General features: G+C 43.3%; 1 protein-coding gene across 10 annotated transcripts in view; it reads right to left on the bottom strand.

Moving 5' to 3' along the window:
• Window positions 1–1,132: 1,132 nt before the first annotated feature.
• LOC133413678 (cGMP-dependent protein kinase 1-like) overlaps window positions 1,133–14,426 on the bottom strand; it is a 35,601-nt gene continuing 22,307 nt past the window's right edge. For 3 of the 10 annotated variants that reach the window (XM_061698336.1, XM_061698337.1, XM_061698343.1), the window contains 11 exons: window positions 14,341–14,406; window positions 11,753–11,827; window positions 11,588–11,684; window positions 11,375–11,514; window positions 10,343–10,432; window positions 8,078–8,219; window positions 7,842–8,005; window positions 7,645–7,767; window positions 2,320–2,382; window positions 2,188–2,254; window positions 1,133–1,904 (listed from right to left, as the gene is read on the bottom strand). In XM_061698336.1, coding sequence (XP_061554320.1) covers window positions 1,806–1,904; window positions 2,188–2,254; window positions 2,320–2,382; window positions 7,645–7,767; window positions 7,842–8,005; window positions 8,078–8,219; window positions 10,343–10,432; window positions 11,375–11,514; window positions 11,588–11,684; window positions 11,753–11,827; window positions 14,341–14,406 — 1,126 coding nt within the window. In that variant the 3' untranslated portion in view covers window positions 1,133–1,805. Of the gene's footprint in view, window positions 1,905–2,187; window positions 2,255–2,308; window positions 2,934–7,644; window positions 7,768–7,841; window positions 8,006–8,077; window positions 8,220–10,342; window positions 10,433–11,374; window positions 11,515–11,587; window positions 11,685–11,752; window positions 11,828–14,340; window positions 14,407–14,426 lie in introns of those variants that run through there. The other 7 variants (XM_061698338.1, XM_061698340.1, XR_009769907.1 and 4 more) reach the window with 7 other exon arrangements.

Genomic DNA, 14,426 nt, shown 5'->3' with positions numbered 1-14,426 from the left:
AGGACCAATTATCACTAATAAAATACTTTTTGGATTGAAAATGTCAGAGAGGTATTCATTTTTTAAAAACTCCCTACGCATGCTACTTTGTGTTGAAAACAATCGGAGCTGGCACGCTGACATCTAATTATGTTAATGTTGAAACCTACATCGGCAGTGTGCAAGCACGCATGTTCTCAAGACAAAGGCTATTTCGGTGGGAGAGGTTCTCAAAAAGGAAAGGAGAATAAATTGGTGGACAATATTGAAAGGGGGGGAAAGGAATGCTGTCAGCTTCAAGTTGCTGGCCATGCAGCTGCAAATTTTACCTCACCAGGCCACTAGAGGGAAGCAAAGTAACCTGCTCAAAACAACAGTCCAAATTCCGATTTGTCTGCGAGATGACTTTGGGTGTGTTTTATCGGCTGCTCCAACCTGAGAGCGAGCTGTTTGACTTCTGCTTGTGGAGCTCCTTAGACCCGAAACGTTGTCGAGGCACATCGTTTGGTCGACAAAAAAAGTTTTTTTGGGAATGTTTTTGTTTTTTTGTGGGTTTTGGTTGTTATGATTAGAAATATATTACAAATTCATACCTATTAATAAATAGCACATCTCAAAGATTTTGTTTTTACATAAATAACAAAGGCGACTCTGTGCAATTCATTTGGAATTAAAAAAGAAAATTAAAACACAGATGACTGGGGGAGAGTGGAAAGTGGTCCACTATGACCGGCGGGGCCAGCAGGCACGGCGCGCCAGGAATGGGGAAATGGAGACAGGAGATGGCGCTAAGGGGATGGACCGTGCATTTCCCCCCCGATCCCGGAAGGGGAATTATTTCCCCTATACTGGGAGAGGGAGGGTTCGGTTCCCCTCACCTAACCAGGAGAGGGAGGTATCGGTTTCATTCCCCTAACCCTAACAAATATGGAGGGTGGGGGTTGGACAGAGGTCCGCTATGGGCAGGGCCACCAGCCCACACACCCCAGGGATTATGACCAGGGTTACAGGAGGAAGAATCATGGGTGGATGGACCATGCACCATCCTTTCCTACAGGAAGAGGGGGCAAATGCCCCCAATTCCTGGTGTGGAAGAGTTCAGTTCCCCAAACCTAACCCAGACACTGCAACACAAAGAAAAACAATTGGAAACACAGGGCCATGACAGTGTTTATTATTTTTGAGTATAGATAAAACTACATTCTTACTTCATACCTACTCTCATGAATAGTACAATTAAAAAACTATTATTATTTATATATCAAAGGCGACTCCATTAAAATAAATAAATAAATAAACAACATAAAAAACACTAAGATGTGTAAGGGAGTGTGGACCCTAGTCCGCTATGGACGACAATGCCGGCTGGTGTGTCACAGAGAGTGAGAAAACAGAGACAGTGGGGAGCATTAGAGGAAGGACCGTGCACCTCCCTCCCAATCCTGGAAGGGGGAGTACATCCCCGACTCCTGGAGACAGAGGGCTTGGTTTCCCTCACCTAAGCCTAACGGAGTATCAAAGTATCTGTAGTCTATTACAATGCCACACTTATATGACATCATCATGTGACATAATATTAACTCACTTACACATGGAAAAACACAAGAACAACAATACTTTCCCCACATTAATTGATAGCCCCCTTAAAATAAAAGCAGAAACAGAGCTGGAACCATTTTTGTTTGTGAAGATTCTAAACAAGAAATGGCTGTAAGACATCAAAGCAAATGAGGAAATGTGTATTTCCTGTGCACACACTCTGACTTGATTGGCCCCCAAAAATCAAAAGTGTTTCACTTCCTGTTTGGATGGCAGCAGAATCCCAGTCAGAACTCCTGGTCCCAGCCCGACTCCTCATCTGGGGGCGGCTCCTCTGCGTCTACAGGGAAGTCGTCAAAGTTGCTGTTGTCCAGCGGGCCATCCACCTGATTGCAAAAGCACACGGCACTGATGACGGCCTGAAAACCAACACAGGAGGCACTGATGGCAGAATTATTTCAACATGTCTTTGATGGTGTGGTTAATTCAATACTGTTTACAAGTGTGCAATCAAAACACTAACAAAACACATTGTAGCTGGCACGTGAAATAAAACGTGCAAATTCAATACACCTCTGATGGCAGCATGAAACCAGCATGACACAAATGTGCCTTTGAAAGCTGAGTTCAACAGCCTTTGATGACGTACACGTTGCCGCCACCACTCACCCTCGGTGTGAATGGAGAATCCATGGTTCCCTGGCGGAGGCCATCCCAGTTGAAGCCCTCAAACCACCTGATTGGAGGAGGACATATTGCCACGATGACAAAGACGAGCAAGATGCGTGTCATGTGTCTCACTTGTGCTTCTGGATGTCCTTCACACCATTCTTCTGGTTCCCAAGACGCTCCGAGGGGTTGTCCCTGACACACACAAACTCCCCCATTCGTTATTAAGTATTGCCACTGCAGCAGACATTTTTAAGATTTCAGTTGTAAAGTATTCTGTTTATCTTCCAAAATGTAACAGATGCTATCTTCTTCCTTACAATTTCTTGTGCGACTCATGAAGACCAGGGATCAGCGACCCTAACTAAACAGAGACAGGGACAGAGTGGCAGAGTAGACACGCACATACACACAAGGCTAGACGCGAGGAGATGGCAGTTGCGTGTCTTTGACACATTAACTGTTCAATTTGACAATAACGAGGTTATCAATCGACTATGGCTTGCCTCCATGTCATTGTGTAAGCAAACAATACTGTATGTTGTCCTTTTACTTTTACAGAATGATATGGTGGTGAGGCTGCTCGTCAGCAAGCATTAGCACACATAGATAGCACTCCTTCATTTCCTATATTTCAGAATAGACTTGCATATTTAGCAGGTGACCTTCCTTACCAGTCTTATATTTAGCCATACATTGGCACATGGTTGAAGCACTGCTGCTGGTTTGCTACATGATCCCAACATCTGTTGATTTCAGCAAGAGTTATGTGTCAAAACCACGTGAGTGGCAATCAGTCATCCTCAAGCAACAACCGTCATTGCGCAGTGGCCAAGTCGATGAATTGATTTGTCGACTAATTGGTTCAACCCCTACTGCTTCTGTGTTGCGTCATCATCTTATCGTGTGTGGGGCATAGAGTCGACTGTCACGATGAATTAAAAAGGGCTGCTTCGTTTAACAATATCAAATATATATTTGTAGAAAATGGCCAATCGCAATATTTATTAACTGATTTTGGCTCCTGAACCTCAGCGTACAACGTCAGTACATTAAGGCAGTAAGACATCACCTTAATTTTTACACACGATTATAAGATGCCATCTGTGAGGATCGTGAGTAATGGTACTTTTTAACATCATTCGTGAAGCAGATAGCAAACGCTTTATCCATTGTTTAATTACCATTGGTTGAATAGCCCAATATATCTTAGCTACAGGTGTCTGTAGCAGACATGCACCCTGCAAACTGAGTTGACACAGTGACTCCCCACACCTTGATAAACTGCATTCTTCCAAGCAGCCCTGCTGTGAGACTGGCCCGAGGAAGCCGCCTCGTGGGCCTAAACCAATTAACAACTACCCTCGAAGTCTGAACTCCCAAGCATCAAAGGCCAGATGTTTCCGCCAAACCACCTGTCTGGGAATAGGAACAATTGCTGGGACAAGGCGAGAGGAACTGCATGCAAGTCGAGAGGAACTGCACGCGAACCGGGCGGACTTTGATTTGCAACCAAGGTTAAATGTCTGTTTTGACATTTCACGAACTCTGCGTACATTTTCCAAATGTATGCCTTGATGTCTGTGTCAGTGTGTCAACTTTACAAACGCAATTGTGAGATTTAGAAAATTGTTTGTCTTGATTTGACTCCCAGCAGCATGAAATGTGATTTGAATCATAAGCAGTTGAGTTGCCAAAACTAAAGTATAAACATTCCATGTGTTTGACCTGTGAGTAAAGAGAGTACCAAGTTGAGGTTATTTTATATTAATATATGATTTTAAACCCATTTTATCAAATTTGTATACAACATTCAAGCTGACGGGTGTGGTCTTCTCCGCCCCTCTTCGACACGCCCCTGGGGTACTTAACCCTGGCACTCGTGTGTTTTGCACTCTCGTGTTTTTTCTCTCCTCTCGTTTTGCTGGCAGCCCACCAGCCAGGCTGGCCATGGGACCACCCCTCACCCTTTTGCCCTTTCTTTATTCGGGCACACGGCTCAGTAACCGCGAAAGCCGGGATAAAACAGACTTGGCTTCTTAGCCTCAATGTGCGCCATCGCTAGGCAATCAGAGCAGCTGCTCCTACGGTACCAAGTACGCTCCCAGCCAAGCGTGATTGCTCTGAAATTGCCAGCGAGCCACAAAAAAAAAAGGCAGGAGGAGAAGGCGTGACGCCCAACCATTTTTCTTCTCCCGCCTCTTATATTTTGCATTATTTTTCTACATATTTTTCATCTGCAACCAAATCTGTCGCCTTGCTTCCTGAGCAACTTCCAGAGAGAAACTACCACCACCAGCTTGAGCCTGCGGTCGTGAGTATACACAGCAACTTTTCCAGACTACAATATTAGTGCCTAATAATTTTGGGGAAATTACTAGCCTCAGACAAAATCTCAACTTTGTCCTCTCTTTTTCTCTCCCGTCCGCACCGGATGCAGTAAACACTCACGTTTCCAACTTTAGTCGAACACACGATGTTCTATTCCCCTTTTCGTATGCAGTTTCTCCTTCTTTTCACCATTATTAGTGTTGTTTTTTTTCTTTAGTTCGACCCGCTGGAATGGTGGGCGACTGGTTAGCACATTAACTTATTAATTATTTATTTATTAACCTATATGACTTATTAAGCGCCACGGTGACCGACTGGTTTGAGTGTCTGCCTCACAGTTCTGGGGACCGGGGTTCAAATTCCGGCCCCGCCTGTGTGGAGTTTGCATGTTTCCCCCGTGCCTGAGTGGGTTTTCTCCCACATCCCAAAAACATGCGTGCTCAGTTAGTTGACAACTTTAAATTGCCCGTAGGTGTGAATGTGAGTGAGATTGGTTGCTTGTTTCTATGTGCCCTGCGATTGGCTGGCGACCAGTTCAGGGTGTACACCGCCTACTGTCCGAAGATGGCTTGGATAGGCTCCAGCAGCCCACGACCCTAGTGAGGATAAGCGATAAAGAAAATGGATGGATGGATGGATGGTTAGACCCCTTTTGTGTGTTTCCCTCTAGATTCCTTGTAGATGTCATTAAATATACTATAAAATTCCATTCTTGGTTGTATTTTGTGTGTGTTCTGAGTTTAAGTCAACCTCTGTCATCTAGAACTCAAAATTTCATAAAGTGTAGCAACCTTCAGATTACGGGACTGATAAAAAGGTTTCTCGTAATTTTTCCTAAATTTTATACCAATACAAAGTGACGTGGTGCCCTTTGCGAGACATATTAGTTTGATTTGAACAATTTAACTTAAAATGACGGTAAACCGGAAGTAACGCAAGCGTCGCGTATTCTTTTCTCGTAAATTAATTACATTTTTATTTGACCCATATACGCTACAGTGTCACACATCAGCATTTGTGACACATAATTTGAGTGACAGAAATTAAAATTGTATTATACTATTGTAGGAACACCATAATCTTTCAATTTAGAATTAGATCCCCAAAATAAAAAAAGGCACAGCAGAGGGACAGAAGAGCCACATGCGGCTCTGAAGCCACAGGTTGCTGACCCTTGGTGTAGACCTACTCACCATGACATCACATTTACTTCGAGCTGCAGGAAGATGCCCCCCCCCCCCCCCCCAATGACACCACGAGTGAACAAAAGCTCCCATGTCTTTTGATCAAAGCAGAGCCATTGAAAAAAAAAAAAAACGGGCTTCACTTGAATTATGATTTTGGCCTTCTCTACCACTGAACTTTGGATGTGCAAATTGTTCACTGTACCCGAGCGTCATGTCACTTTTTCTGTTGTAATTTCACACACTTTTGCAACCTATTGTTCCATGTCTCATGCTCCAGGTATAATCACCAACTGTACTCATTTCCTATGGATCTGGAGTTTCCCTTGCTGATTTGTTTGTTTGTTTGATTTCTCACTCTCCTCTTCTGCTTTCTAACCCAACCAGTCAATGCAGACGGCCACCCCACACTGAGTCTTGGGTTTGCTTGAGGTTTCTTCCCAAGAGGGATTTTTCCCTTGCCTCTGTCGCCACTTGCTCATGTGGGGTTCAGTTGTTGTTTTAATGAGTGAGGAGATGTGGTCTTAGACCTGCTTCATGTCCAAACTGCCCTGAGACATCTACTGTTCTGATTTGGTGCTATATGGATAAAGTTGAATTGATTTGAAGTGTCAGTGGAAAAGAATATGTTACAGTATGTGAGGTAAACTGCTTGGAAGGGAAATGGAACACTTAGTTAGACAGTTGGCTACTGTCTTGTGAAATTACCTTTGTGTTGCTCGCCTTAATGGCACAGACATACTCTTTTGAAGCTGAAATGGAAAGCGCGCTGTAAAGCTGACATTAACTAGGCATCTAGCCATAATGTTTTGGGCAGTCGTGGCCCTATGGTTAAGATCATCACCTTCCACCATGGGGGACCTAAATTCAAGACCCCGACCGGACCATCCGCTAACATCCCCCGGACCCACAGCTGTGGTGTCCTTGAGCAAGACACTGATATCCCGAACTACTCCCTGGGCGCTTCAACTGCCCCCTGCTCCAGTGTGTTCCACTAACATGTGTGTCTGTTCACTGTGATGAGTAAAATGCAGAGAACAAATTTCGTGTGCATGCATGCATGTTTATGACAATAAAGCTGATTCTTCTTCTCTTCTAAATGACTCCATGACTACCCAGGCAAACATTTTCCACATGCTTGGGAGAAAATGACTCCCACAAACCTAATGATGGAGGTTTGGTATGATATACAGTATTTTAAAAACGTGCTTACCAAGAACGTGAGGATGAACATGATAACTGAGTGCTCAATGAATATAGCAAGATCCATTTGTAAAACGGCAAATGGTACAGCCACAGAATTTCACTTAAAACTTGGCACTGAGGAAAATCCCTTACCCAAAGTGATAACTTTTGTAATGTGTACCTGTCATAATAATGGTATTTTCCAGATAAAAGGCAAGTCCAATCTGAGATACTATAGAAATATTTCACTGCATGGAGTACCCTTGCTTACGGCAGAGTTCCACTCCTATGGCAGAAACGTAACTCAAATTTGTACACAAGTCACAACATGCTGTTCAAGGTCGCTATTCCATTTGTATGTAAAATACTTGTTTAATATAAAAGAAACCAGTGAGACATGGTAAGTATGCTGTTTGCAGCAAGACCATATATTCTTGGGCCACTGCACAAACGACTTCATTACATGCCATTTGTAACCTCCACACATTGTAAGTCGGTAATGTCATAGACCAAGGGACCCCCTGTCATTTTTTATAGCCGGTTCACAACCCACTTCTGGGTCTATAGAAATATCTTCCAACTGTGGAATGTTTCTATTGCCTTTACTGCAGCCTTTGTACATTTTCATGCCCATATTTCTTTTATGCTGTTAGCGTTTGAAAATGGCTGTGCAGCTCGCTGTTCCCTTGATTAGCCCGTAGGGAGAAATACTGTGAAATTTTCAGATTCTCAATCTGACTCTTTGCTGGGCCACAACCTGCAGAGTCTCTTGATGAGGTTGGCGGCACTCTTGGTGATCTTTTTGGGAAACTCCACCATGTCGATGCCCCTAAGAATGATGTTGTACGTCTTCATTGGGTCTGAGCCAGAAAACGGCGGACTGCGGGACCAGGAAGTGAATGATGTGTTGATACTAACATGCTCACACGCCAGCGGCCGTGTTGTCATGCAAACCTTCCGCTGAGAAGCTCAAAGACCAGAATCCCCAGGGACCAGCAGTCAGCCGAGCTGTCGTGACCTTTGTTGAGGATGATCTCCGGGGCCACATACTCGGGAGTCCCGCAGAAGGTCCAGGTCTTCTTCCCCAGGCCCACTTTCTTAGCAAAGCCAAAGTCCACCTAACAGCCAACATTGCGTCACTTCCTGTCACCATCACCCCACCTTCTAAGACAAAAGTCTTGGAGACTCACCATCTTGGCATAGCCTCTGTGGTCCAGGATGATGTTCTCCGGCTTGAGGTCTCGGTAGATGATCCCTTTGGAGTGGAGTTCTGCCAGAGCCTCAATGACGCACGCCGTGTAGAACCTCGTTGTCCCGTCGTCAAACGAGCCCCTGGCAGAATACGGAACTGACAAGATGGTCTCTCAAAGCAAATCAAAGCAAATTTATCAATAGAGTGCATTTCATACAAAAGATAACCCAATGTTTTAAAAGATCAAAAGCATTTAAAAATAAAAAAACACAATAACCCAGTTTAAAAACATTCAAACGAAGGTGAAGAATAAAAATACAATAACCTCACCGTGCAGTGCAAGGAAGATCATTTCAACAGGAAAATGCTCTAAAGAGCATGAGAAATATAAGAACTTTTAACCTGGACTTAAAAACATTCACACTTGGGGCTGACGTCACATCTGTTGGCAACTTGTTCCATTTGTGTACAGCATAGTAGCTAAATGCTGCTGCTTCACCATGTTTGCTATGGACTCTGTGCTCCCCTATTTGACCTGAGTCTGTAGATCTCAGAGCCCTACTAGGTTTATATTCCATTAACATTTATTTCATGTATTCAGGACCTAAACCATTAAGTGATTCATTGACCAGTAGCAGAACTTTAAAATCTATTCTAAAGTTGACTGGGAGCCAGTGTAGAGACTTGACAATTGCAGTAAGATGTTCGGCCCTCTTTGTTCTGGTCAGAACCCAAGCTGTAGTGTTCTGAATGAGCTGCAGCTGTTTAATGCTCTTTTTGGAGAGTCCAGTCAGAAGACGGTTTCAGTAGTCAAGTCTACTTGAGATAAAAGCATGGATGAGCTTCTCCTGGACTGCTTGGCACATGCAAGCCTTCACTCCGGATATGTTTTTCAGCTGCTTGAAGGCTGATTTAGTCATTAATTTTATATGACTATTGAAAGTCAGGTCGGAATCTATCAGTACACCAAGGTTTCATGCTTGGGCTTTGTTTTTGTTTTTTTTTGTTTTTTAAAAAGAATGACAGGAGGTATTCATTAATAGCAATCCTCTTTTCTTTACTGTCAAAAACAATTATCTCAGTTCTGTTGTGGTTTAATTGAAGAAAGCTTTGGCTCATCCAGCAATTTTATGTTTTAGACAGTGACACAACAACTCAATTTAACTCAACCGATCCAATAACCCCCTCTGCCCTCGTGATCAGCATTCCTGCCTCGCCCCAGCAACCCATCCGATTGCTGCTCGCCCTGTGACGCTCCCGAACTGTGTACACGTAATCTCACTTGGTATATTAAACAAAACATCCCCTCTAACCATACGTCTCCTGTTCGCTTTTGGGTCCACATCTGCAGCAAAAAAGACACACACTAACCTAAATAACACTGGCATTACAACAATCTTGTGTCTTGATGCTGTAAAACTATGAATAATTAGGGGTGCTCTAATCAGTGTTTTATGCTGCTGATTCTGGCATTGGTAATCCATGAGTGAGAGCTGCCAATCACTGCCAATACTGAACATATAGATTAGCTGTAAAAATTGTTATTTATTTATGGTGAGTGTTAACGCCTATATGATCTGACAAGTTTGTCTGGGTTTGATTCGCAGCTCTTGCACGCCTGCTCAGTATGAAGGGGGAGGAGGTGCTACACTAGGACTGGCTGACTATGGAGGGGATATTATTTTGATTGATGGGGAAATCATGATTAATAAACACAATTATTCATTTGTGTCAAAACTTTGTATTTATTCAATTACCAAAACTACTATAAATATAACTTGAAATAACAAACAGAAAATAAATTAGTAACAAGTAAAATAATATATTTAAAAAATAATAAAAAAAAAAAAAAAAAACAATAAATATATTTGTGGCTAAAACATGCTAACGCTTTTACCCAAGAATGCATTGTCTATTATATTCGTCTGGAAAATACTCTCATTAGTCTGGCATTCTGGCATTTAGCAAATAGAAATAATTTTGGTAATACTAATTGATCTACAACAGGAAACATTTAGTCTGCGCCTTGGCCTCTTAGGGGCAGTGTGGTGCGATGCATCCATGGAGCAAATAATTTACTGTAAACTTAAAAAAGAGTAGAAGAATGTTGTAAGAATGTGATATAAGAATAACTCATTTTTTTCAGATTAGAAAGAATAAATGCCTGTGAATATTGTAATATTACCGTCTGCATCTGTTCCTGCGGCGTTTACCTGCGAATATTCATTATTTGAAGGTAAATCTGTCATGTGGTTACTCTCACCTGTCTCGTAGGAGCGTCCACAGCTCGCCGCCAAGACAAACCTCCAACAGCATGTACAAATACTTTGCGTCACGGAAGGTCCGATACAACCTGCAGCAAGTGAGTGGGAGAGTCACACCCACATTAACTGTCATTCAAAATCAGTGGCGGGAAGCAACCAAGTACAAAGATTGTGTTACTGTGCTCAAGTCAATTTTTCATATAAGTGTAATTTACTATTTAATGGCTTTTTACTCTCTCCATTTGAAAACATGTATCTGTAGAAAACATGTATCTGTACTTTGTAGTCCTTTACTTCGTCACAATATGCTAGTTGCTTTATTCAACCTCCGCAGATAAAAAAAGATGTCAACAGAGAGGAAAAGTCAACCGTAATTGAACTACAACATAAGGTGGGGAAAAACAATATTGTAGAACGTAAACAAGGAATCATTAACAATGTTGACGCAACATAGTTGGAGAAGAACAATATTCCCCATCCATGGCCTTCTTTAAGAGAACTGTGAGGCAGATGTGCTAACCAGTCGTCCACCGTACCACCCCTAGTGATTCAGTACACTCAAAAGAATTTCTGTGCCCATCACTACTAGCAGATATGTTGCGCCGATGTTTCTCAAATGTTTCCGAAGGGAGTGGAGGCACGAGTGTTGTACAATGGCAATGTCCTCAATAAAAATACTTCTTGCTGTCTGGTTAACCCCCTTATACATAATACGACATCGGGTAGGATGTTTGCCTTTATTTCCGACCGGATCCTGGTTCGTCAGTCTGCTGTGTTGTTGATTGGCTGTATTCCGTTTCACATCACAATTCACGGAGTCATGACTGAGGGCAAGTGGGCTTTCCCCACACACGTGAAGATTCTTTTGAGGGGCGGGTTAGTCCATCTCATTTATAAGATATGCATTTAACTTAGGAGGCATGCAAAACTGTCTTCAGACCTTTTCAGGTCTTTTATCTGTTCCTAAAGTGAGAATAGAAACTTGTGGTGAGGCCTCCTAACCATATTAAGCTCTACACTTATGAAACAACCTGATGATGAAGCGGCTGTGGACATCCATCATGATGCGACGTTCCGACAGGATGTGTTCCTGCTGTCTGGTGTCAACGATGTGGGACTTCTTCAACACTTTGAGGGCGAACGAGCGGCCGGCGTCGCTCTTCAGCTGAACCTTAACGCATCATCACCCCATATCATAACATATCATAGCACGTCACCACGCCTCAAAGAGCACAGGTGCCCACCAGCTCAACGCGGCTGAAGCCGCCCACTCCCAGGGTGCAGACCACATTGAAGTCGTCGAGCATCACGCTGGAGAAAAAGTCGGCCTCCGCCAGACGCCTGTGCGCATGTGTTAGCTCGCTGTTAGCTCAAAATACCAGCGCTGGTTAGTGACATCCGGCACTCACTTGGCTTTGACTTCATCGTCATCGCTCTGCTTGTTGTTGACTTCCTCCAGGCCGCCAATAAGCTGCTTGAAGGACCTGCGGAACATAGTGGTGTGAAACTGACACGCCTCAGACGGTGGTGGCATGAAGCTGACATGAAATCCACACGCAGCTAATGACGGCCCGAAACAAAGACCTTTTTGACTCGCCTTGGATGGAGGTAATAATTCAACACACCTTTGATGGTGCTAGCATACATAACTGAAAACAACATGCTTTAGATAAAGGATAACGATAGATAATTTGACACATTTTATAGCACTGCAAAATCAAATTGCCTTTGATGACTGCAAGTCTTCAACTCACCTTAAAGACCCAGGAAAATCATTTTTGTTTTTTTCAAGCTACATTAAACATGTTTGACGTGCTGAAAACCTGCGAAGACAAAACTATTTAGTACTGAATTGTTGTGATATAGTCCATCCATCCATTTTCTGAGCCGCTTATCATCACAAGGGTCGCGGGCGTGCTGGAGCCTATCCCAGCTATCATCAGGCAGGAGGCGGAGTACACCCTGAAGTGGTTGCCACCCAATCGCAGGGCACATACAAACTAACAAACATTCACACTCACATTCACACCTAGGGGCAATTTAGAGTCTTCAATCAACCTACCATACATGTTTTTGGGATGTGGGAGGAAACCAGAGTGCCCGGAGAAAACCCACGCAGGCACGGGGAGAACGTGCAAACTCCACACAGGCGGGGCCGGGGATTGAACCCCGGTCCTCAGAACTGTGAGGCAGACGCTCTAACCAGTCATCCACCGTGCCTGTTGTAATATAGTGTTCAACAGTTTTCACCATCTCAGTTGTCTGGATTTTTGGGCGGGGCGAAAACATGTCTCACACAATATAAGTAGTCAGTGTTTAAGCTATGACTAGGCATAATTGCCACTTCCTTATTCATGCCCTCATGCATGGAGCGTAGCGAGACAGCAGCCAAGCAGACGCCTCCACCGCACCAGCCCACAAGCGGCTATAGTAGTAGAACGGAGACACTCCAGGGAAAGATAATTGTTTATTACGTGTTTTTTACGTATTATGTAGACACATCAACAGTCAGCTTTAGGCTGCGATTATCTTTGTGAGCTCCAAAGAACCACAAACAACTACTGGTACGTGATTGACAGCTGAAGGGGAGCACTCAGCGGACACAACCGCACAGTCCTGCAGCAGGAGGGCATGCTCTATTTTTGGGAGCCTTATTTTATATACCTGCGGAATTTTTATTGATTTAAATTCAGCGGACTTGTTAACAACACTCTTCTCTGTGGTGTGTTACATTTACAAGACATTTATTGGCCGCTTTATTGGGCTTCTAAGGGACTAGCTCACTGGACTGGAGACGAGGTGGCAGATTTTCAGAGAACAAAGGTCTCGGAGTCATCTCGGAGATGTCATGGAGGACCAATTGTGACTATGTGACTGAGACCTCTCTGCCAGTGAGCAGAGGTGGGTAGTAATGCGCTACACTTACTCCGTTACATTTACTCAAGTAATATTTTAGATAAATTGTACTTGTCAGAGTAGTTTGAATGCACCATACATTTGATTTTTACTTGAGTATTTATTTGAAGAATAATCGATACTTTTACTCCGTTACAATGAACGACATGCCACTCGCTACTTTTGTATATCCATTATTTCACACGCGATCTGTTTTTAGACTTTATCTTCGACATTGACTCCAATTCACCAATCAGACAGCACATGACTCCAATTCACATGACCGCACAAAAACCCTTCGTGGGCCAATCAAAGTAACTCATTATGAGGAAAAAAAACAGCCGCGCCAGTGTTTACTTTACAGACCCCGAAAAACAACAGCTTTGTCATGCAGCGTAGTCTTAAATTGCGACCGCCCAAATGTGGATATTTCATCGCACTTCTAATTTGAGAAAAAACCTGGTGGTAAGTTGCAGATGTTTTGCCCATTGTTTTGGCTGGACATCTGGCAACATTAGCCCTGTTTTAGCCCTGTAAGTCACTGTAAAACATGCTTCGTTGGGGATACGTGTCATGCTGTAGTCTCTGTCTCGCTTGCACACACGTACCCCCACACACACACACACACGCACACATATACATACAAATATCAATAAGTCTGGTCAGCAAACAGCTTCTTAATTCAGTCATTGAAGTGAATAAATATAATGTTTCTGTAAGGACCTATGCATGTGTTGTTAGTTTGGGACACTTCAAAACTGAAATGGTGGCAGGTGTGTGTGGACTCCCATATATTATTATATATATTTTTTTATTTGACATTCATGCTCTGATTTTTTTTTTTTTAAATCAGAAGTTACTCACGAGTTGCTCTTTGCTGGAGTTGTTTTTCCCTGAGTACTTTCTTACTCTTACCCGAGTAAATATTAAGAGGACTACTTTTTACTTTTACTCTAAAGTTATAGTACTCTTACTTGAATACAATATTTGGCTACTCTACCCACCTCTGCCAGTGAGATGGGCCCTTTAGACGCCGTGTGCAACCATCACACCTTTGATGGGAGCGTGAACATGACAAAGAAAAGAAGGCGATGTCACTCACTCTCTGTCCACCACCAGACAGGTGACGGCGCCGACTGCTGTCACGCTGGCCGTGCGCACGTCCTCCCTAAAAACAGTAGTCCGGCA

This window comes from Phycodurus eques, chromosome 15, assembly GCF_024500275.1.
Source record: "Phycodurus eques isolate BA_2022a chromosome 15, UOR_Pequ_1.1, whole genome shotgun sequence".
NCBI classification, from domain to species: Eukaryota; Metazoa; Chordata; class Actinopteri; order Syngnathiformes; family Syngnathidae; genus Phycodurus; species Phycodurus eques.
Note: the sequence above shows the minus strand (reverse complement) of the source record. Positions and strands in the feature narration are given on the sequence as shown.